Source organism: Acinonyx jubatus, chromosome D4, assembly GCF_027475565.1.
Source record: "Acinonyx jubatus isolate Ajub_Pintada_27869175 chromosome D4, VMU_Ajub_asm_v1.0, whole genome shotgun sequence".
In the NCBI taxonomy this organism is placed as follows: Eukaryota; Metazoa; Chordata; class Mammalia; order Carnivora; family Felidae; genus Acinonyx; species Acinonyx jubatus.
The window spans coordinates 51,600,697-51,622,364 of record NC_069391.1 but is presented as its reverse complement, the minus strand read 5'-3'; the positions used below and the strand labels follow the sequence as shown (position 1 = coordinate 51,622,364).

The following is a 21,668-nucleotide window of genomic DNA, read 5'->3' as shown; positions in this document are numbered from 1 at the left end:
GAGGCAGAAAATGTTTCTTTGTGGCCCTTACCAAATGATTCATAAAAGTCATTTCAAATTTGGAGTTTATGTGTGGATCACAAAACTTGTTCCCTGACCATGTGAATACTTTCATCCACTTGGGACTGGGTTTCTTTGGGGTTCCAGGAGAACAAATATTACCTGGGAGGTAGTTTGTGTAGATGTGTCAACCTATGAAGCATTGTGGTATTCACTTTCCCTGTGCTCTGATAGTCTCCCAGATATGGGCATGGTGCATGTTTCATTTAATCGAAGTAAATATCATTTGCTGAAACATTCCTTATTAGAAATGTTTCCCATGACCACTCTGACTAAAATGGTTCCCAACCACTATAATCACTATTGCCTTCCCTTGCTTTATTTCTGTTTACATAACTTTTCACTAATTAACAAGTATATTTTTTATGAGGTATTTTCTCTACTAGAATATAAGCTCGATAAGAGCTGGGATTGTGACTTTTTATTGCTCTAGTAGTGTTCACTAAGTATTTGTTGAAAAAAACTAAAGGAATGAATCAACAGTGTTCAGGCAAGGAGGTCCCAAAACTGATTGTGTTTTCTCCCTTTCCACCCTCTTTTATTCCTATGGAATTTTGCTACACCAGGAAGCATCATCTTGCGAAAAAGAAATATTAGTGGTACCAGGAACCATTTTGCCCATGATTTAATAGTCTCATTTCCCCCCAATGTAGTTATCATGCATGTTATCCATTTACTTCAGATATTAACTTTAATAGCATATAATCCATAAAAATATTCCCCGTTCACAGCAAAACAATGTCCACTAATTTGTGATATAATTAAGGACCATCAGGAATGTCTGGTATTGCTGAAGGCAAGTGTTTCTGTGGCTTATAGGAAGCTAGTTGAGAGACAGTTCTCATACGCGTCCTATTTGAGGACACTGTGATGGGGACACAGAAATACAGGTATACAGGTAGGCATATAGAAAAAACAGAGGCATTTTCTGCCTTCTAGGATTTTATAATCTATTTAGTGATATAAACCATATGTGTATGAAATCTAAGAATGATAATGTGATAAGAGAGATGCAAAAAACAAAAATAGATGCAAAATGCAAATTGAATATTATCTTACAATATATATATGATATATATGATACATATATTGCTATAAATATATATCATATATATGGTAAAACCTTGGCTCACGACCATAATTCATTCTGGAAACTTGCTTATAATCCAAAGCACTTGTATATCAAAGTGAATTTCCCCTTAAGAAATAATGGAAACTCAGATGATTTATTCCACAACCCAAAAATATTCGTATAAAAATGATTACAGTACTGTTATAGAATACAAAATAATAAAGAAAATACAAAATATAAAGAAAAATAAACAAATTAGCTTGCACTTCCCTTTGAAAAACTTCGTGGCTGGTGTGAGGGAGTGAGAGGAGGGTTATTGTGTAGGATGACTTTCACTATCACTATCACTAATGGAATCACTGCTATCTATTGGCTCAATGGAATCTTTTCTTTTTGTGCAACTTTAATGAGGAATCTATCCAATTAGACTTGGTTTTGCCTCCTTTTGAGGATTTTGCAGAAATATGACATTGTGTTGACATCACCCACAATCCTGCAGAGAGAGAGAGAGAGAGAGAAAGAGAGAAAGAGAGAGACAGAGAGAGAGAAGAACCATTGGCTCAGTTGTGATCATGTGACATTCGATGTCATGTACTTACTACTTGTATCGGAAGACATTGCTCATTTATCAAGTAAAAATTTATTAGAAAGGTTTGTTCATCTTGTGGAACACTCAAAGAACAACTAACTCACAGCCCAAGGTTTTATATATATATATATATATATATATATATATATATATATATATATATACATATATATATATATACAATATATAGTTATATATATTGTATATAGTTATATATATTGTATATATATAATATATAGTTATATATTGTATATAGTTATATATATTGTATATAGTTATATATTGTATATATATATAATATATAGTTATATATATTGTATATATATATTGTATTATATATATATTATATATAATAGTTGAATTAGACAGTGGACTCGAATTTCTGGGAAATGAGTTTTAACATAGAATGGGAAGGCAATAAAGAAAGTGGATGCAGTCCTTTGGTGCTTTTCTGTTCACAAGTCCTGAACTCTTTGCCTAACTTTTGATTTTGTTTCTTCTTTATAACATGTAATTTACCCTTTTCTTCTTTGTGGACATGTAAGTTGTAATGTCCAACCAGCTGCCATGAGAAAATATGAGTTGTTACTTTATATCATATGTTGGCTATAAACAGAATGCTAGTCAGACTAGGTCCCTGTTGTTGCTTATTAGCTATATTGGACTCAAGCTGAATACCTTCTGTTTGCCCCTCCAGATTGTCTCTTGATGTTTTTCTATCCTGCTTTGTGTCCTGGCAGGCTGCTGGATAAGAAATGGTTGGGTTCAGCCAGTGGGGAACATAGGAGATGGGCATAAGGGAAAACAGTGAGGTGTGAGTATTTGTTACCCTGGCTCCCTCTCTCTTGGGTGTGTACCTCTCACTAGGCAACTCTCTGTGCATAGACAGTTCTTTCTGTCCCCTGGTACCATTAACTGGTACCATCTCCCTCACCTCTTCAGGTTTAGGGTGATAAGATCTCCCTTTTAAAAAAATATTTTTAATGTTTATTTATTTTTGAGAGAGACAGAGACAGAGACAGAGAGAGACAGAGTATGAGTGAGGGAGGGGCAGAGAGAGAGAGAGAGGGAGACACAGAATCTGAAGCAGGCTCCAGGCTGTGAGCTGTCAGCCCAGAGCCTGATGTGGCCTGACACTTGGTGGCAAGCGTGAGATCATGACCTGAGCTGAATTCAGATGCTTGACTGACTGATCCACCCAGGCGCCCCAAGATCTCCCACCTTTTGATTAGCCTTGAGGTATTGTACTATCACTTGGGCTCTCCTTCCATCCTACTCTTACCATTGTAATTAGTCTCTGTTTTAACTGTTCCTCAAAGTATTTGAGATGAGTTTTCTTTCAACTTCCTATTGAGACTCTGATCACCTTGCCAAGCAGGAAGGGAATCAGAGTCTGAAATTTCTAACCCTCTAATCACATAGTTGGCTCCACTGACAACCAGCTGCCATTCCAAAAGTTACCTTATTTATTTTTTTAAGTTCATTTATTTTTTGAGAGAAATAGAGAATGTGCAAACAGAGGAGGGGAAGAGAGGGGGAGAGAGAGGATCCCAAGCAGGCTCTGCACTGCCAGTGTACATGAGTTCATGTGGAGCCTGAACTCACCGACCATGAGATCATGACCTGAGCCAAAATCAAGAGTTGAATGCTCAACAGACTACGCTCCCCAGGTGCCTCATACCTTATTATTATTTTTAAATGTTTATTTATTTATTTTGAGAGAGAGAGCATGTGTGAGCACGGAGGAAGGGCAGAGAGAGAGGAGAAACAGTATCCCAAGCAGCTTCCATGCTGTCAGTACAGAGCCCAATGCTAGGCTCAAACTCTTGAATTTTGAGCCACAATCAAGAGTTGGACTGCTTCACTGACTGGGTCACGCAGGCACCCCACCAAAAGTTTACCTTATTACTGTAGAAAAAGACACCATTAAGCTCTTGTCATTTAGGAAATACCATGGGTTTTAGGAGACCTGTGCCAGAAATGGGGAAGGGGACAGAGACCAAATATATATATTTTTTATTATAAATCACAGTATCACAAAAGACCAAAGCCAATATGTGTGTGTGTGTGTGTGTGTGTGTGTGTGTGTGTGTGTGTGTGTGCATGTGTGCTATGAAACTGTATTATACTGTAGGGAAGAGGTAAATATTATCAAGGCAGATGTTAAACCAGGTCATTGGCAATGGAAGAAATCCTTCATCTTCAGGGTGAAACCAGAGGAACAAAATAGATGGAAGGGCTGGAATACTTTTGCAATATTGCCTTGACGGTAAGGAATATCTAAGGCTATCGGTCTCCCATCCCATCTGTTAGGGATGAGGAATCTGAAATACAGATTAAGAAAGCCTAAAAAAGTAGAGTGTTGTCTCACTTTGGTCATAGGTTAAAACAGCAGCCTGAAACTATGCAACTCCATGTACTGAAGCAATTGAATTCCTCAGGGAACTTGGGATTGTATTCCAAATTTTGTAGAGCTAAGTAAGCTGAGAAAGTGGCTCAAACCTAAAAGATACAGGTTGGTTGGTATGTTTATTTTTTCCCCAGAACAATATCCACAGGAGTTAGGAGATAATTTTAGAAAAGTCTATTATTAGGGAAAAAAGACAGTTATTTAAACAATTTTGAATTTTTATATAATCACCAAAGATGAAAATGAAAAATGAAGTTCTGTTGTCATAGCTCTGTAAGTCATCATTTTCGAACTGTGTGAAAATCACATGGGACAACTGGAAGAGATTGTGTCATCCTTGGATACCTATGTTCTTGACTTAGAGTGCTCTCAGACTGATCAGGGAATCAATAGTTGCCAGGAATTGCTCAAACAAAACTGTAGTGTTTGTAAGCATAAAACAATTTTCTTGGTTTACTTTGACTAACTCTTGCAATGCAATTTGTACATATTAGACTGACAAGATATGTCTGCCGCTGATGCAAATGTCACATTGGCACATTCATCATTGGGTTTCTGTTTTAATGTTGAAGGGGTAGGCAACAGGCTAGTCTAGATTTGAATCACTTAGAATATGGAAAAACCCTAAAAATTGAGATAAATTTCAAAATAATTTGAAAGAAATCTATGATATTTAAGGTCTTACCAACACCTATTAGTGGCTTAAAATTGAACAATTAAATCCTGCTGACCAAATAAAGATTATATCAAATCTGTAAAGGAGAAAAAATTATGTCTAAAATTTGGCACTCTTTCTGGAAACAAAGAAACATCAAGGCTGAGAAACTGTTAATACATTTCTCTTCTTAAATAAAAGATAGAAATATATTTTTAAAATTAAAATGAGAGATGCAATCTAAATATCATACTGACTTGCACATTTCCCACAATATTTCAACTATATAACAATGATATGGATAGAATTGTGTGTTTCTATGTTCTAATATATTTCATCCTAGCAGTGTTTATTATTAATTTCTGCAGAACAGATATCATCATTTTTAAACGTTTGAATAAAGAATTGCATCAGAGAGACACTGTTGTTTGTTTTGGACAGTTTTATTCAGATGGTATTAGAGATCTTTAACTTATCTTTTTGAGATACAAATGTTAATATTCAACGTTTCACAGGTTTCTGTCATTTTCCCAAATAATACAAGAAAGAATTCCCTATGTACCTTCTGAAAATGTGCAATTTTTTTATGCTTAATATACCAGTAAAGAACACTTATCACTCAACAATGAAAAGATAAAAAACCCAATAAAAATGGACAAAAGATTTTAATTGAACTTTCTCCAAAAAAGATAAATGTCCAACATGAAAAGCACATGAAAGAACATGAAAAGGTGATCAATGTCATTAGTCATTAGGGAAATGTAAATCAAAGCCATCATGAGATACCATTTCACACCCACTAGTATGGCCATAAAAAAAGGGAAAGTAACAAGTGCTGGTGAGGATGTGGAGAAATTGGAACTCTTATACATTGTTGGTGGGAATGTAAAATGGTGCTGCTGCTGCAGAAAACGGTTTGGTAGTTCCTTAGTAAGTTAAACATAGAATTAACATATGAGCCAGCAATTCCTATTTTTGTATATACAAAAAAATCAAGACTAACCTGTTCAAACAATAACCTGTATGTGAATGTTCACACCAGCTCTATTCACAATAGGCAAAAGGTGGAAATAACCCAAACATCCATCAATAGAAAAATGGATAGACGCATTATGGCATATGCATATAATGGAATATTATTTGGCTAAAAGAAAATGAAGTCCTGCTACTCGCTACAAAATGGATGAAGCTTGAGAACATACTAAGGGAAAGAAGCCAGATGTAAAAGGTCACATATTGCATGGTTCTATTTGTACGAAATATTCAGAAGAGGCAAATCCACAGAGACAGAAAGCAAGTTGGTGGTTACCTGGGGCTTGAGGGGTGGGATGGTTAGTAGAAATGGGGAGTAAACAATGGACATGGGTTTTGGTTTGGGGGGTGAAAAATGTTCTGGAACTAGATAGTGGTGATGGTTGCCTAGCACTGTGAATATACTTAAAGACACTTTATTTGTAGCCACTTCAAATGGTTATAATGGTACATTTTATGTTATGTGTATTTTGCCAAACAAAAAAAGAAGAAAACTTATCTACCTAGCCATAGATTCAGGATATTCTTCTTTAAGTCTAATGTGTATTTATTGAACATAATAAATTTGACTGTTTTTCAGAAGAATCTTTCTATAATTGGATAAAATGATGCCCTTTTGAGTGAATAACAAATAGCCATTAAGAATGTACATTCATAATGATTTCATGCCAAACTTGTGAATTTTGTGACTAGAATTCTCAGTCTTAAACCCAATGAAATCTCATATGCTCAGACGTAATGCTGTATTTCAAGTGACAGGTATGGAGTAAAGGTAGATCAGAGAGGTTTTAGAATTAAGTGGATCCATATTCTAGCTTTTCTAACACCAGATGTGGGACTTCAGGAAGGGTACAGTAATCTCCTAACTCTAAGTTTTCTCACTAGTAAAGTGAACATAATATCTATTTTACAGTAATGTAAGGATTTAATAAGTACATATATGAAACATATTTAGCCCTGGACTCAGCATATAGTAAATGTTCAATATGGGAGTTACTCCTAAGATAGGCTTTTGGTACTTTTTCTAACATCCTTTTATAAATTTTGTGAGGTGTTCACCTTCAGTGGGAAGGAAGCCCACTCATCCTGCCTCAGCAGGATTCTAATTGGAAGGGTGTCTTTCCATGTGCTAACTAAATTCTCACACAAAGCAGTAATTCTGATTAATGAAGCGGTCATCAGTTAAAGTGGTCACCTCCCTATTTCCACAGTCCTCCTTTCCCTACCTCAGCTCTCTATGTATTCTGGAACCCTTTCTGCAGAAGAAAGCCATCTAGCTTTTGGTAAAACCCTAGTGCTAGTTCAACGTGGATCCGTTACAAGACGAGTAGGACGTGTTATAATGGCAAAGAAAAAGAAGGGTATTGTCTATTATAAGCTTATAAAGAAAGCAGGAAGGAAGGAAGAAAAAAAGGGAGGGAGAGAGAAGGAGAAGGATAGGGAGAGAGGGAGGGAGAGGGAGACAGAGGATGAGCCACAAAAAGCTGATCTCAGTTCTTTAACCAAGCTCGAATTACTGATTTCATATTGGTCCAAGGACCCAAACTGGGGGGGGCAGTGTGGGTCACACTCGCTCTGATAGTCAGCCAATTGCTTAAAAGAAGCTGCCATAAAAACTTAAAGGAAATCATGTCTCTTGCAAAGCAAAAGACAAAGGGTGCGCATAGGATCGTAATTCAAATGGGAAATCCGCCTGATAGTCCCAGCTCAGCACAAGGCTTTCCACATCTCCCTGACATCACTCAGCTGGATGTCAGCTGTACGTAAAGCAGTTTTGCTAAAGGGTGTGAAGAAAACACTTAAGTGTAAAACTTATTCCCTGATCCTCAAGGAGTTTACAACAGCGCTGGAGAGATTAGCTGTGTAACTAACACTCCAGGGCGGTCAATGAAACGTGACAAACGAGTTGGCAGGGGCCTTGAAGGCGAAGGAATTCACAGTTAAGGATCATTTGGGGCTAGGGGCTTGTCAAGGAAGACTTTAAGAGGTGGGATGTAAGCTAGGCGCTAAGTGGCGGGTAGGGTTTTAGGTGGGCGAGAAGGCGTGGCGATGGGAACTGAAAACTCGGCCCGGCACGTCGGGGTAGCGCGCACAGCTTTCTGGCCTAACCCCTTGGGCCACGGCGCGTGCGCAGCCTAACGCTCGCGCCGGGCGCGCGGCCCGCGGAAAGCTGGCCAGGATCCGCGAGCGCGAGACCCCGCGCGCCAAGGCGGGAAAAGTCTCGCGCATGCGCGGCTCGCAGCTTGGGGCTCGCCAGGATGGGGAAGGGGAGGTGGAGTTTCCAAGAGGGAACTTGACCCGTTAGCAGCCGCGGCCATGGCGGCGCGCTCGCCTCCCTCCCCGTTCCCTCCGCCCCCAGCGCGACAGTTGGGTCCCTGGTCCCCACGTGTTGGGCGGGGAGCTGTGGTACACGCAGTGCGCAGCGAGGCCTCGGGTCTTGCGAATGCAGTGCGGAAGGGCGTCGTGGACAAAAACGATATATGCTGGCGGGGGCCAGGCGGGGCAGCTCCGGCTCAGGCTCCCCTCCTCAGCTCGCCCATGGGGTCCAAGCGACTAGAGGGCATCTCGATAGAGGAGGCGATGGTGACCCGGACGCAGCTGCTGGAGGAAGAGCTGAGCAGCCTAAAGGAGGAGCTGGCCCTGTGTCAGGTATCGAGGTGGCCTCCGGCCTTTACCCTACACAGCGGGGCCGGGGCCGGTCCGATGGGGAGGCGCGCCCCTCTCCCTCTGCCTTAGGCTGCGTCGCTGCGCGGGTTGGGGACCCACCCATCTCCGTCCGGCGGCGCTGCCTCCCGGTTTCCACACCCAGCCCGGCCAGCTGCTTAGTGCTGGGGGGACGTAGCAGCGCCCCGCTCCCTGACCGGGGGCTCCCGCTCCTCCCCGGCCGGGCAGGGTTCGCCTCGGCGCCCGGGTTTGGTTTTGTTCACTTGAATGCCACCAAAACGTGTAGTCGCACCCCCCAGAAGCCCAAGTTCTTGGTTGTGACTGTTAGTGGTACTTGGAGAGGAGTGGAGTGCAGTCCACAAGTTGATACATCGAACAGGAAAGTTTAAACACTTCTATTAAAATAAAATCCGTCGGTGAAAGAACCTGTTTTTAATTTTCAATCCCACACTTGTTCTTAAGTCAAGTTAAACTTAAGTTGTAAACACAGACCAGTAATTTTTAGGGAGTCTTGGGGTGGGAACTTTCACACATAATAGGTGATGCTTGATGTTTATTAATCAGTTATACTAATTCTGTAACCTTGAAAGAGAAATTTGATTTTCATATCATGTTGCCAGTGAAAAGCATTTCCTAAATCGATTCTGTTGAATTACTTGCCTGTTATTTGTAGAGTTATTAAAGATAGCTTGACTGCACTCATGTTCAAAGAGGTTTGATTTTAGTTTAGTTTTGCATCCTTACCACCATCTCTTCTCTGATCTTACCAGAACCTTTAGACAGGGTTGGGAGATATAAATGCTGGGGATTCACTCAACAATAGATGTTTGAGTCACTCTGTCTTCAAGATAGAACCAGTTAGGAACTACTAAAAACCAAGGTAACTATGAACAGTGTCATCAGTTTAGATTAGTAAAAATTCATGATTTTCATTCTCTCTGTTTGTTCCATTGGATTCTTTTCCTCCTTTTGTAGGTCCTTGCTGATGGAGTCAAGGCTGTAAAAACAGGACAGTCTTGTTCAAATTGAATATACATTTGCTTAAACAAGTTGGGGAAATACTATGTGACTGTTTCTTTGTCATTTTCCGATTTTCTGTTCTTTACTGGATAAGGAGCAAAGGAACAAATAAGAGACACCAGTGAATTAAAACATTTTGTCATCTACACACCTCACCTTTGGATAAAGATGTTAACCCATGATAAAGGCTTTTGTTACTTTAACAGGTCCTAATCTAAGATGCTATTTGCCCATAACTTCTATACTCTTCCCCCTTCCCTCTCTCTATATGCCATAGTTACAGTTGGCTAAGGAGCTGAAATATTTACTTTTTATAACTGACTTGAGTAAGGAACTCACTCTATTGGAAACAGCCCAATGACCCCCACCCCCAAATCCACTCCCTATTCTTTTTTTTTTTTAATTTTTATTTTAATGTTTATTTTTGAGAGAGAGAGAGAGAGACAGAGTGTGAGTGAAGGAGGGACTGAGAGAGAGGGAGCGACAGAATCTGAGGCAGGCTCCAGGTTCTGAGCTGTCAGCATGGAACCCTATGTGGGGCTGGAACCCACAAACCGCGAGATCATAACCTGAGCTGAAGTCAGAGGTTAACCCACTCAGCCACCCAGGCGCCCCTCCATTCCCTATTCTTTAAAAAATGTAGCTTCAAATACGGTGTTGGCCCTTGTGACCTTGGACATATATGGCCTAGGAAGATGATTAAAGTGCTCTAGGCACTGTAGATGCCTAGATGTAAGAATAGAGATGGTCATAATTAGGCTAGAGTGATGGTTCTTGAGATTTTTGTAATATTGTCCCTGTTAGATGATCATAGGCATTCCAGTAATGTGAGATGAGATTGGCAGTATCCCATTCAAAACTGTGGTCAAACCACAGTTTGAAACTTAGGAGAAATAATAATTGAATTCCCAACTGTTTTATAAAAAAGCATTTAAGTAATTAAAATTCACTTTTACACCTTTTGATTTGTTCTACTTCTTTAGCTATAAATCACATTACCCAAGAATATATAGTATTAACCCTGTTTTTCAAACCTTTCAAAAATCGCAACCCAAAATAAGTTCATTTTAACCCTAACCTAGTAAGTGTGCACAACATACGCATAACTAGAATTTCATAAATATTTGCCCTAATTGTTTACCATGAACACTGATTTTTCTTTTAAATTAACACTTTTTAAGAAAATACTGCTCAGATCTACTAAATTAATTTGACACACTAATGGGTCAAATGTATAGTTTGGGGGAAAAGAATCCTGCAAATTAGTCTCTGGTCATAAATAGTGGCTTCATATAGTTGGTTCTTTTTCCACACTTAGCTTATAGGAATTCAATTGTATGTACTTGGTGGAGAGAAAAAAAGTTTGAGTGGTTCCATGTGACACTCCACCCCACTGGAATTACTCAGAATAAGCATGTATAAGAAGGCTATCTCAGTTCCAAATGTTTCTCATCCAACTCTATGTGATTATAATATTAAAGGCTTTTTTTATATGGCTTCAGATTAGCAAGCAACATACATATAATGCGTAGCTAAAGAAAACATGATTAACTTCAGTGCGGAGAGAAAAGCTGTCTGTACTGGATTTACTGAGGATAAGACATTAGCTTCCCACTGTAGCTTCTTCCTAATGAAATTTCAACAATTTTAAGTGCATGACATTTATGCTTTGTCCATTGATTTAGAACCCACCTTTACTATACTCTTAATTTGATTATTTTAAGAATGTGTTCTACTTGTGACAAGAATGTGTTCTATTTGCAATTCAGTATATTGCAAGTATGTGTATATATACATTTATCAGCACTTGTAGAATACCAGAAGAGAAAAAGTAATGTTATATATGTGTAATGTATATACACACACACATATATATTTGAGTGTGACATATGTATGTATATCTCAAAGCTTATTTCCTTTTTCAGTAGCATCCAAAAATATTCACTAAACCTCTAAATCAATTTAAGGTAAAAAATTATTTAGGGCATTTAAATTATAGATAGATAGATAGATAGATAGATAGATAGATAGATAGATAGATACCTGGCTGGTTCAGTCGGTAGAGCATATGACTCTTAAAAAAAATTTTTTTTTGATGTTTTATTTGTTTTTGAGAGAGACAGAGACAGAGTATGAACAGGGGAGGGGCAGAGAGAGGGAGACACAGAATCCGAAACAGGCTCTAGGCTGTGAGCTATCAGCCCAGAGCCCGACGTGGGGCTTGAACTCATAAGCCATGAGATCGTGACCTGAGCCGAAGTTGGCCACTTAAACAACTGAGCCACCCAGGCTCCTCAGAGCATGTGACTCTTGATCTCCAGTTTGTGAGTTCAAGCCCCAGGTTGGATGTAGGCTTTACTAAAAAAAAAAAAAAAAAAAAAAAAAAAAAAAAAAAAAAGAAAGAAAGAAATGAAATATATGTTTATTAATGTAACTTTAATGATGAAACTAAGTTTAATGAAGTATGTGATGTTGGAATTAAGAATATATAACCAGAGAAGTTAGCCAGTTATATTTTTTGTTAGATTTTTAGGTGTTTTGAAAACTTGTCCAGTCATTCATAAAGAAAAAAAAAATTTAAGAACCTAAGGTATAATTAGAATCCTCACCAGTGTTAGTAGTTGTATTTTAGTATGTGACTCTTTTTGTGCAATTATTTTCCACAATTATAATTTATTTTTAAAAATTTTTTTTAACGTTTTATTTATTTTTGAGACAGAGAGAGACAGAGCATGAACGGGGGAGGGGCAGAGAGAGAGGGAGACACAGAATCGGAAGCAGGCTCCAGGCCCTGAGCCATCAGCCCAGAGCCCGACGCGGGGCTCGAACTCACTGACCGCGAGATCATGACCTGAGCTGAAGTTGGACGCTTAACCGACTGAGCCACCCAGGCGCCCCACACAATAATAATTTATTGATAGACTACTTTGTGCCACATTTTGTAATTAGACTTACTTCATTATTTTCCCTGGGTTCTGATAGGCAAATTATTTATTTAAATATAGGAAATAGTTTTCATGTTTGTTGAATTCATTCCTCCAGTAGAATTCATTCCTCCTATTATGTTGCCAGACAGTAAACTAGGTGCTGGGAGAGTACAAAAAAGTACAAAAGTTTTGGATGTCTGTGTCTGTAAAGTTGATACTTATTTCCATGTCAGCTGATAAGTGAAAGTCAAGACCAATACACTACTAAGATAATTTAGATTCAGATCTCCAAGCATTTAGTCAACCCTTTCATAGGCTGAATTTGATAAACTTTATGAGGAGTAGGATTTTTAAATTTAAATTATTTTTAAAAGTTTATTTCTTTGAGTAATCTCTACACCCAATGTGGGGCTTGAACTTACAACTCCAAATCAAGAGTCATATGTACTTCTGCCTGAGCCAGCTGGGTTTCCCTAATTTAAATTTTAAATTACTTGATTCTATGTCAAAGTTATGGAGTAAGAATAAATAATTTATGAGTTTTTAAATGTTTATTTTGAGAGAGAGAGAGAAAAGGTTTGAGTGGGGGAGGGCCAGAGAGAGAAGACAGATTCTTGAAGCAGGCTCTGTGCTGACAGCAGAAAGCCCAGTGCTGGGGCTCACACTAATGAACCACATGATCATGGCCTGAGCTGAAGTCAGACACTTAACCAACTGACCCACCCAGGTGCCCCTTTATTTTTAATTAATTAATTAATTAAACTTTTTGTTTTGTTTTTTGGGAGAGTGCAAGCGGGGGAAGGGCAGAGAGAGGGGGACAGACGATCTGAAGCGGGCTCTGTGCTGACAGGCTGATAGCAGTGAGCCTGATGTGGGGCTTGAACTCACGAACCGTGAGATCATGCCCTGAGCCAAAATTGGACACTCAGCTGACTGAGCTACCCAGGTGCCCCTTTTTAAAATTATTTTAAAAGGACCTATTTATGTGCCCCAAAGAAGGGAAACTATAAAGAGGATATGATTGGCAATAGTTTTCTGTTTTAATGATGTCTGGAATAGTTTGGCAATTAGTTTTGTGTTTTTAGGGGGACGCTTTATTTATTCTTGCATGGGAAAGAGGGTCTTTTTAGCAATTTAAGGTATAAACCACATTGAAGATTATACAGCATTAAATAACTGAAAAACTTGGGGCACCTGTGTGGCTCAGTTGGCTAATTGTCTGACTCAATTTTGGCTCAGGTTATGATCTCATTGTTGGTGAAATCAAGCCCCTCACATCATGCTGTGTGCTGACAGTGTGGAGCCTGCTTGGGATTTTCTCTCTGTCCTCCTCTCTGCCCCTCCCTTGCTTGCTCTCTCTCTCAAAATAAATAAATAAACATTTAGATAAATAAATAACTGGAAAAGTCACAAAACTAATACGGTAGTCTCACAATCCATTTATAACATTTTATTACTTACAAAAGAACTTGCTTTTTTTTTTCAAATAAACTATCACTTATACATTTGAGTGTTTTTAGGTGACAAAGGGAATCTGAATACCGTTGCTGACCACAAATTAAAAAAAATAATAATAACAACTTTAGAAATTTGTAAATTAGAAAAAAGAAAGAATTTGGTGTTACTTTCTCTTTGGTGAAGATAGAACAGGAGATGTGAAATAACCATTAACTATCAACAATGGGAAAAAGAGAAAAAATGTACAAATTAAGATGTAAAGATTGTTTTTCATCAGATATTTTTTGACTTCTTGCTATATCTCTTCAACTGTGCTAGAGCTAAGTCCTTTGTTATTAAGTCATAACTTATTCAAGTGGAAGTAACTTATTTAAGTGGAAGTAACTAAAGAAAACCTACTTTTTTATATTTTTACTTAATAACCTTTCTTTAAAAAAATTTTTTTTTTCAACGTTTATTTATTTTTGAGAGACAGAGAAACACAAAGCATGAGGAGGGGAGGGGCAGAGAGAGAGAGGGAGACACAGAATCTGAAGCAGGCTCCAGTCTCCGAGCTGTCAGCACAGAGCCCGATGTGGGGCTCGAACCCACAAACCATGAAATCGTGACCTGAGCCGAAGTCAGACACTTAACTGACTGAGCCACCCAGGTGCCCCAATAATAACCTTTCTTAATATTTTAGTTAGAAAAGTTGAGGTGAAAATACATGTAAATCTTCCCTATTTTGTTTTGAAGGGAGCTGTAAGATAAATTTCTAGATAATATTTGTTTGAAGGGATTTTGTTATTTCCTCAGCATACCTTTTAAAACTAGAGATATTAGAGCACATTATGTTGCGTAGTTTATATTTTCTTCTAGGCAGGTTACGACATGTGATTTATATAGTGACATTTCTTGTCTTTAACTCAAATCCTCCCTCCCTTCTGCCCCTCCCTCCCTCCTTTCTTCCCTTCCTTCCTTCTTTCCTTTCTTAAGTTTATTTATTTACTTTGAAAGAGGGAGAGAGAGAGAATGGGGGAGAGCAAAGAGACACAGAGAGAGAATCCCAAGCAGTCTCCACGCTATCAGTGTGAAGCCCCACCAAAGGCTCCATCTTAGGAACCGTGAGATCATGACCTGAGCTGAAATCAGTAGGTGCTTCATTAAGAACTGAGTTACTCAGGTGTCCTAACCCAAATTATTTTAATACCCAAATTCTAAATTCTTGGTTCTAAAGGTATAAAGCAAAGCATGATATATATAGGACTGTTTAGGAAAGGTAGTAGTCTCTTCTACTCAGACTGTCAAAAGTCCTTTAAAAACAAGTAAATAAAGTAGATCAAAGATTTGAGCATTAAAAAAGGAAAACAAAAATTTTATAAGAAAGTATAGGTACATAATTTTTTTTTAATTTTAGAGAGAGTGTGCGTGTGCATGTGCAAATGGGGAAGGGACAGAGAGAGAGAGAATCCCAAGCAGGCTCCATGCACAGCACAGAGCCTAACATGGGGCTTGATCCCATGACCCTGGGACCATGACCCAAGCTGAATTCAGGAGTGAGATGCTCAACTAACTGAACCACCCAGGCATCCCATAGGTAGATACATTTCTAATCTCTGAGTAGAGAAGGCTGATTAGAAAAATTGGTACATAAAGTCATTAAGCCATAATGGGAAAGATGGATACATTTGAATATATAAAACTAATAACTTACCCTTTTCTGAAATGCTTCATTATAAATAAATATGCAACAACATACAAGAGAAAAAATTATTTGTAACACGTTTGGTAGACATAAGTCTAATTTTAAGATTTCTAGCAATAGTTCTTATATTTTGTTGGCAGAACTTAGTCATATACCCATAGGTAAGAGGGGCCTGTCTTTTAATTCTTTTAATTGGGCAGCAAAAAGCCAAATGGTTTCTAATAGGAAGGAAAGAATGGATGATGGACACAGACACAAAAATATCTGCCACACAAGTAAACCTAACCAATCAACCAACCAAATATAGTATTATAAAATGAAATGTGTTGTGAAAAAATTTAATCAGGGCAAAGGGTTATCAAAGACTTAAAGGTTTCGGTGGCTACAAATGTAGTAGAGAAGACTTCTCTTGAGGTGATATTTAAGCAAAGACCTGAATGAAGTGAGGAAATAATATACATGAAAATCTGATGGATGGTACATGTGCAAAGGCCCTGGTACAAGTAGAGCAAAAAGACTAGTGTGAATGATGAATGAACAGAGTGATAGATGAGGTTGAGGAGGTGTGTATGGGGCCGGAGAATGAGGGGTTTTGTAGCCTTGATACAGAGTTTGGATTATTTTCCTAATCTGATGGGAATGCAGTGGAGATTTTTGAGCTATAAGGAGGCTAGGGGAACCATCGTAGATGGCTAGGCAAGAGAAGAGGTTGACCTGAACTAGAATGGGATATATTTTGTAGGTAATAGAACTTACTAATGGTTTGGATAGGAAATACGAGGAAGAGAGCAACCAGAATTGACTTGTAGGTGTTAGGCCTTTGAAGAAATGACTAGATGGTGGTGTCATTTTCTGAGATGCGTAGTAGTAGGTTTGTGAAAGAGTAGGAAATCAAAAAGTTTATTTTGGATAAGTTAAATCTGAGATACCTATTAGGTATTCAAATGGAATTATTGAGTAGGCAGTTAGAAATCGGAGTCTGCACCTAGGGGTAGAGGAAATAGCTGAGGCGGGAAATGTGGAAGTCCTTAGTGTAGAGTTGATACATGAAACCATGGAACTATGAGGTCCCCTAGAGCAATGGTTCTTATTTAATCCTGAGTGTACAGAATCACCTGAGGAACTTGTAAAAAATACTGGTGCTTGAACCTTACCCGAAACCAATTAAATCAGAATCTCTAGATAATCACTATTTTTAAAAACTTCCCCTAAAGTGATTCCTAACTCTCAACCATAGTTGATGACAATGGACCTAGGCAGTAAGGACTAAAATTGCTCATTGTCTATGGGATTTGGCTACATAGGGGACCTTAAAAAAGGAATTTAACATCATAGTAGGGAGGGACATCTGACTGGAAGAAGTAATAGAGTGAATGAGGTGAGGAAGTGGAGACTGTGTTTATAGGCAACTCTTCCAAGGAATTTTGCTGAAAAGGGGAGCTGAAAAATGGAGCTGTAAATAGAGAACAATTCCCTTTTAGAGCAAAATAACTGATATTTAGCATTCCATCATTTATACCCTGAAGTGTGGGTGGTAGAAATAGTCGAAGTGAATGTGGGTTACCAGTGTAAGAACTTCTTAAAATAAAGCTTTCCTGCTACTGTTGCAAGAGTCTATTTTAGAGTTCTAGGACTAGAGATCAAGAAACATTTTTCATTTTAAAATTTAATGTAGTGTCTTCTCTGATACAGCTACAAAGCAATGCATTAAAAATGTCTTTTGTTTCTTTAAGGCTGATAAAGAATTTGTATGGTCTCTGTGGAAACGTCTCCAGGTGACAAACCCAGATCTCACACAAGCAGTCAGTTTGGTTGTAGAACGGTGAGCTTCCAAGTAATTTTTTCATGAGTATTTGGTTTGTTGAATTTGCTTTGCTTTATTATTAAAACTTGGCATTAGGCCCCTAAAGAGATTTTATTTCCAAATGAATGTGAAGCATGATATTAATAATTATTGGACTTATTTCAAGGGGTGCCAGTTAATAAATATAAATAGGCCATATCTCCTACTTATATTCTGATGTATTTGGAAGGTTTGGAGGTAAGAGATAAAAGTGTGACTTAGACATTGTGTGTGTGCGTGTTATGTGTGTGTCTGTTTATGTCGGTGTGTTGAGCTATTATGACACAACTTTAAAAATTAGAGAAGTACCTGTTACTTGGTTTTTTACTCTGAAACTGCCTCTGTTGACAACTTTCTAGACATGATCCTTCCTAGACATGGCTCAGTTTTCCCCTAAGGTAATTGCAGTGTGTACCTGAAAGCCTGGGATGACCTTGCCAGAATAAAGTAATCTGGAATAGGCTGAGGGATTTCGCTTAGCACTCTGTATTACCCTGTAGGGGATGCTCATTGATTTAACTATATATTAGTGGGCCTCTCCTTGGTCATTAGAAATAGCAGAGTGATGCTGGGTACTCCTTACCAAACATTTGGTGTACGGTAGTCCCATGATGCTTAGCATAGCAATTAAAACACTTGCTTTCGTATTAAATGGGTTTCAGTACATTTCCTAAATGAGAAGCTAAGCATATGGATGGATGTCGTTTCCTGTGTCTTTATTGGAATCATGATTATATAATCTGAATATCAGTTTTTGATAACTTGACCTTTGGTATGTCTGGCCCTAGGATCATTCCAGTGTTGTCTGGAATTTGACTTTTAAAAATCTGTGATAGATACCTATGTACAGTTTTACCATTCTCCATTATTGTGGACTCCATATTGTGTAGTATATTCACCTTCTCTTCATGTTACTTATATGTCTCATTCATCAATCAGTTTTTCCCTTTCGATAATCAGAATTAAGCCTTTTGTTGAAGTACCTTATTATTTCCTTGAGATGAAATGTGATCACTCTCAGTTGCATTCTGTTTTCTAGCCAAATAAGCCTTCTAGAAGAAACATTCTTGGGACTTCAGTAGTAATTTCTGTGATTTTTTTCATTATCCTCCTCTCATTTTATTTGTATATTCCAGCTTTCTAATTTGTTATTTTTTAAACTAACTAAAACTGTCTTTAATTTTCACTTTCCTCTTGGTTGCGAGAGAAATATTAACATATTGTTGAGTCCTCTTTCTCACCCTTTGAGATTTCTACTTTTTAATATACATAATACACATGCAAAAGTATATATACACACTTTGTAAATAAATGCACATATATTTTGTGAGTATACTCAAAAGCCCTATACTGATAAGATATATAATGGGAAATTTTGGAGATTATTACTTTACAGCTATGATTCTCAAAATTTTAGTGTGCCTAAGCTATACCTAGTGAATTTATTAAAATGCAGATTTCTGGGATTTTTCCCTAGATCTACTGAATCTCTAGCAATGAGGTCCAGAAGTCTTAAAATTTTTTTTAAGTTTATTTTACTTTCAGAGAGACAGAGACAGCATGAGCAGGGGAGAGGCAGAGAGAGAGGGAGAGAGAGAGATTCCCAAGCAGGCTCTGCAGTCAGTGCAGAGCCCAATGCAGGGCTTGAACTTGAAACTGTGAGATCATGACCTGAGCTGAACCTGAGTCGGATGCTTCTTTTTTTTTTTTTTTAAACTGAGCCACCCAGGCACCCCTAGAAGTCTTTTAAAAACACATCTCCAGATAATTCTGATGTTGTAGTTCATAGGTCATACTGTGAGATACTTTGAAATTTGAGTTGACTTTTGAAACTGGAACCCTATAAGTGGCATTTATAACTTTATAATTATGTGAACATTTATTTCCTAGAGAACCATGTAGTATGTTTTGACTTGTGAAAAAGGAAAAATGGTATACCATTGAATCTTTATTTTTCAAAAAAAGAATATTCTCAAAATCAAAGTCAAATACACTGTCTTTGTATAGTCCACTAGTTACCCAAATAATGTTACATTTAAGTCTGTTTAATATCTGTGCCTTGATCTTCCTAGACAACATTTTTCCCCTTGGAATTTCTAATAGTCCTTCTTTTCTGCTTTCTTATCATAAAGAATGTCTGTATTTGTTTAACAGCCTAAGACATTCTTCCTTGAGCCTTTTGGCTTATGGTATGAATTTGGACCAGTTGCTTTCTACACCTACTCATAGCTATTACCTTAGATTTTCTTTTCATTGTACTCTTGGACTTGTTCCACAGTTCCTGGTATCCCATATCTTTCTTTTTGTTGGGTTATGTTTTCAACATTATTTCTGAGAAAGGATGCACAAGTCACTTTCTGACTCCTTACATCCCTGAAAATGTCTTTCTTTTGTCCTTATGCTTGATTGATAGTTTAGCTGAACGTGCAATTTTATGTCCACATAATTTCCTTCAGATTTTTGAAAGTATAGCTCTGTTATCTTCTTTTAGCATGTAGAGGTGCTACCAAGTGTATTTGTGATCCAGTGTAAGTATGATTCTTTTTTCTAGGTAGCTTGCTTAAATTAAGCTTTCAAGATAGTCTCTTTGTATGTAACATAGTAAAATTTCAATATCAGCTATTAATTTGGGTTTTTAAAAAATCCAACCTTCTCAGCCTTTGGTGGGCCCTTTCAAACTTAAGACTTAAGATTTTCTTTTGATTAAGGCAAGTCATCTTTGGCCATTTGCTGTAGGCAAATGCTTCAAGTGAGTGAGAGACTCAGCTTTTTGATAAATGGTTCCTTTATTAGTCTTCTTGACTACTTTGGGCTTCTGTTCTCTGTATTTACTAATTGGGTACTTAGAGTCTCTTTGAGCATCTTTGAGAAAAAGCATCTTCCTCTTCCACTGTAGGCATCATTTAGATTTTGATTTGATTTTTCTTCTCTGGGTTTGTGAGCACATCCTTCTGTCTTTCCAATGTTTCTCACATTTATGGTCAATTTTGGCCCCTTTTCTTATTTTCCATGCTGATAGGTATTTATTCAATTCAGTGTGATTTGTGGAAGTCAGTATCATCTTCACCAAGTTAATCATCTTTAAGAGGAAGTACAGTATCATTTTTACTGGTTACAATATATTTTTTATTATTTTGATACACCATATTTATATTTAACCGGTATCTTGTTTTGATACATTAAGATTATTTTATTTTTTTAAAAATCGTATGATCATGCTGTGATGAATGGCCTTCTGGGTAAATCTTTGCCTGCATTGTTAGTTTCAAGTAGTGCTGCTGCTGTCATAGTGGTGTAGGCTGAGATTGCTAACCATACTGAAACGAATAGGTTAATCCTGCTCCATTAAAGAATCATACTGCTCCAAATGTCAATACCCTTTTGGGAAAATGCCTTTCTGCAACTTTTTTAACTTTTTAAACTTTTTGACACTTTATTATAATTTTCTGGTAAGTTTTTTTGTGGGATGTCTGTGTACAGGGATACCTTGGAGATGTTGTGGGTTTGGTTCCAGACCATCACAATGAAACAAATATTGCAGTAGAGCAAGTCAAATGAAGTTTTTGGTTTTCCAGTGCTTATAAAAGTTATGTTTATACTATACTATAATCTATTAGTGTGCAATCGCATTATGTCTAAAAAAATAATGTTACATACCTTAATTTACAATACTTTATTGGTTCAAAAAAACCACTTTATTCCTAAAAAAATGCTAACCATCATCTGAGCTTTCATTGAGTTGTAATCTTTTTGCTCATGTAAGGTCTTGCTTTGGTGTTGATGGCTGATCACTGATAAGAGTGGTAGTTGCTGAAGGTTGTGGTGGCAATTTCTTAAGACAGCAATAAAGTTTGCCATATCAATTGACTCTTCTTTTCTAAAACATTTCTCTGTAGCATGCAATGCCATTTGATATCATTTTACCCACAGAATTTCTTTCAGAATTGGAGTCTCTCCTTTCAAACCCTGCTGCTACTTTGTAAACTAAGTTTATGAAAGATTCTAAGTCCTTTGTTGTTGTTTCAACAATCTTATGGCATCTTCACCAAGAACCACTCAAGAAACTTCTTTCTTTGTTCATCCATTAGAAGCAACTTTTTATCTGTTAAAGTATGATTATGAGATTGCAGCAGTTCAAACGTATCTTCAGACTCCACTTCTAATTCTAGTTCTGTTGCTATTTCTACCACACCTGCAATTACTCCTCCCACAAAAGTCTTGAATTTGAATTCCTCAAAGTCATCCAATGAGGGT

General features: G+C 37.6%; 1 protein-coding gene across 7 annotated transcripts in view; it reads left to right on the top strand.

Moving 5' to 3' along the window:
* The first annotated feature begins 8,049 nt into the window (after positions 1 to 8,049).
* CNTLN (centlein) overlaps positions 8,050 to 21,668 on the top strand; it is a 311,458-nt gene continuing 297,839 nt past the window's right edge. For 3 of the 7 annotated variants that reach the window (XM_053205061.1, XM_053205064.1, XM_053205063.1), the window contains exons 1-2: positions 8,053 to 8,467; positions 17,305 to 17,393. In XM_053205061.1, the coding sequence (XP_053061036.1) occupies positions 8,135 to 8,467; positions 17,305 to 17,393 (422 nt within the window). In that variant the 5' untranslated portion in view covers positions 8,053 to 8,134. Of the gene's footprint in view, positions 8,468 to 17,304; positions 17,394 to 21,668 lie in introns of all 7 variants that reach the window. The other 4 variants (XM_053205060.1, XM_053205059.1, XM_053205058.1 and 1 more) reach the window with 3 other exon arrangements.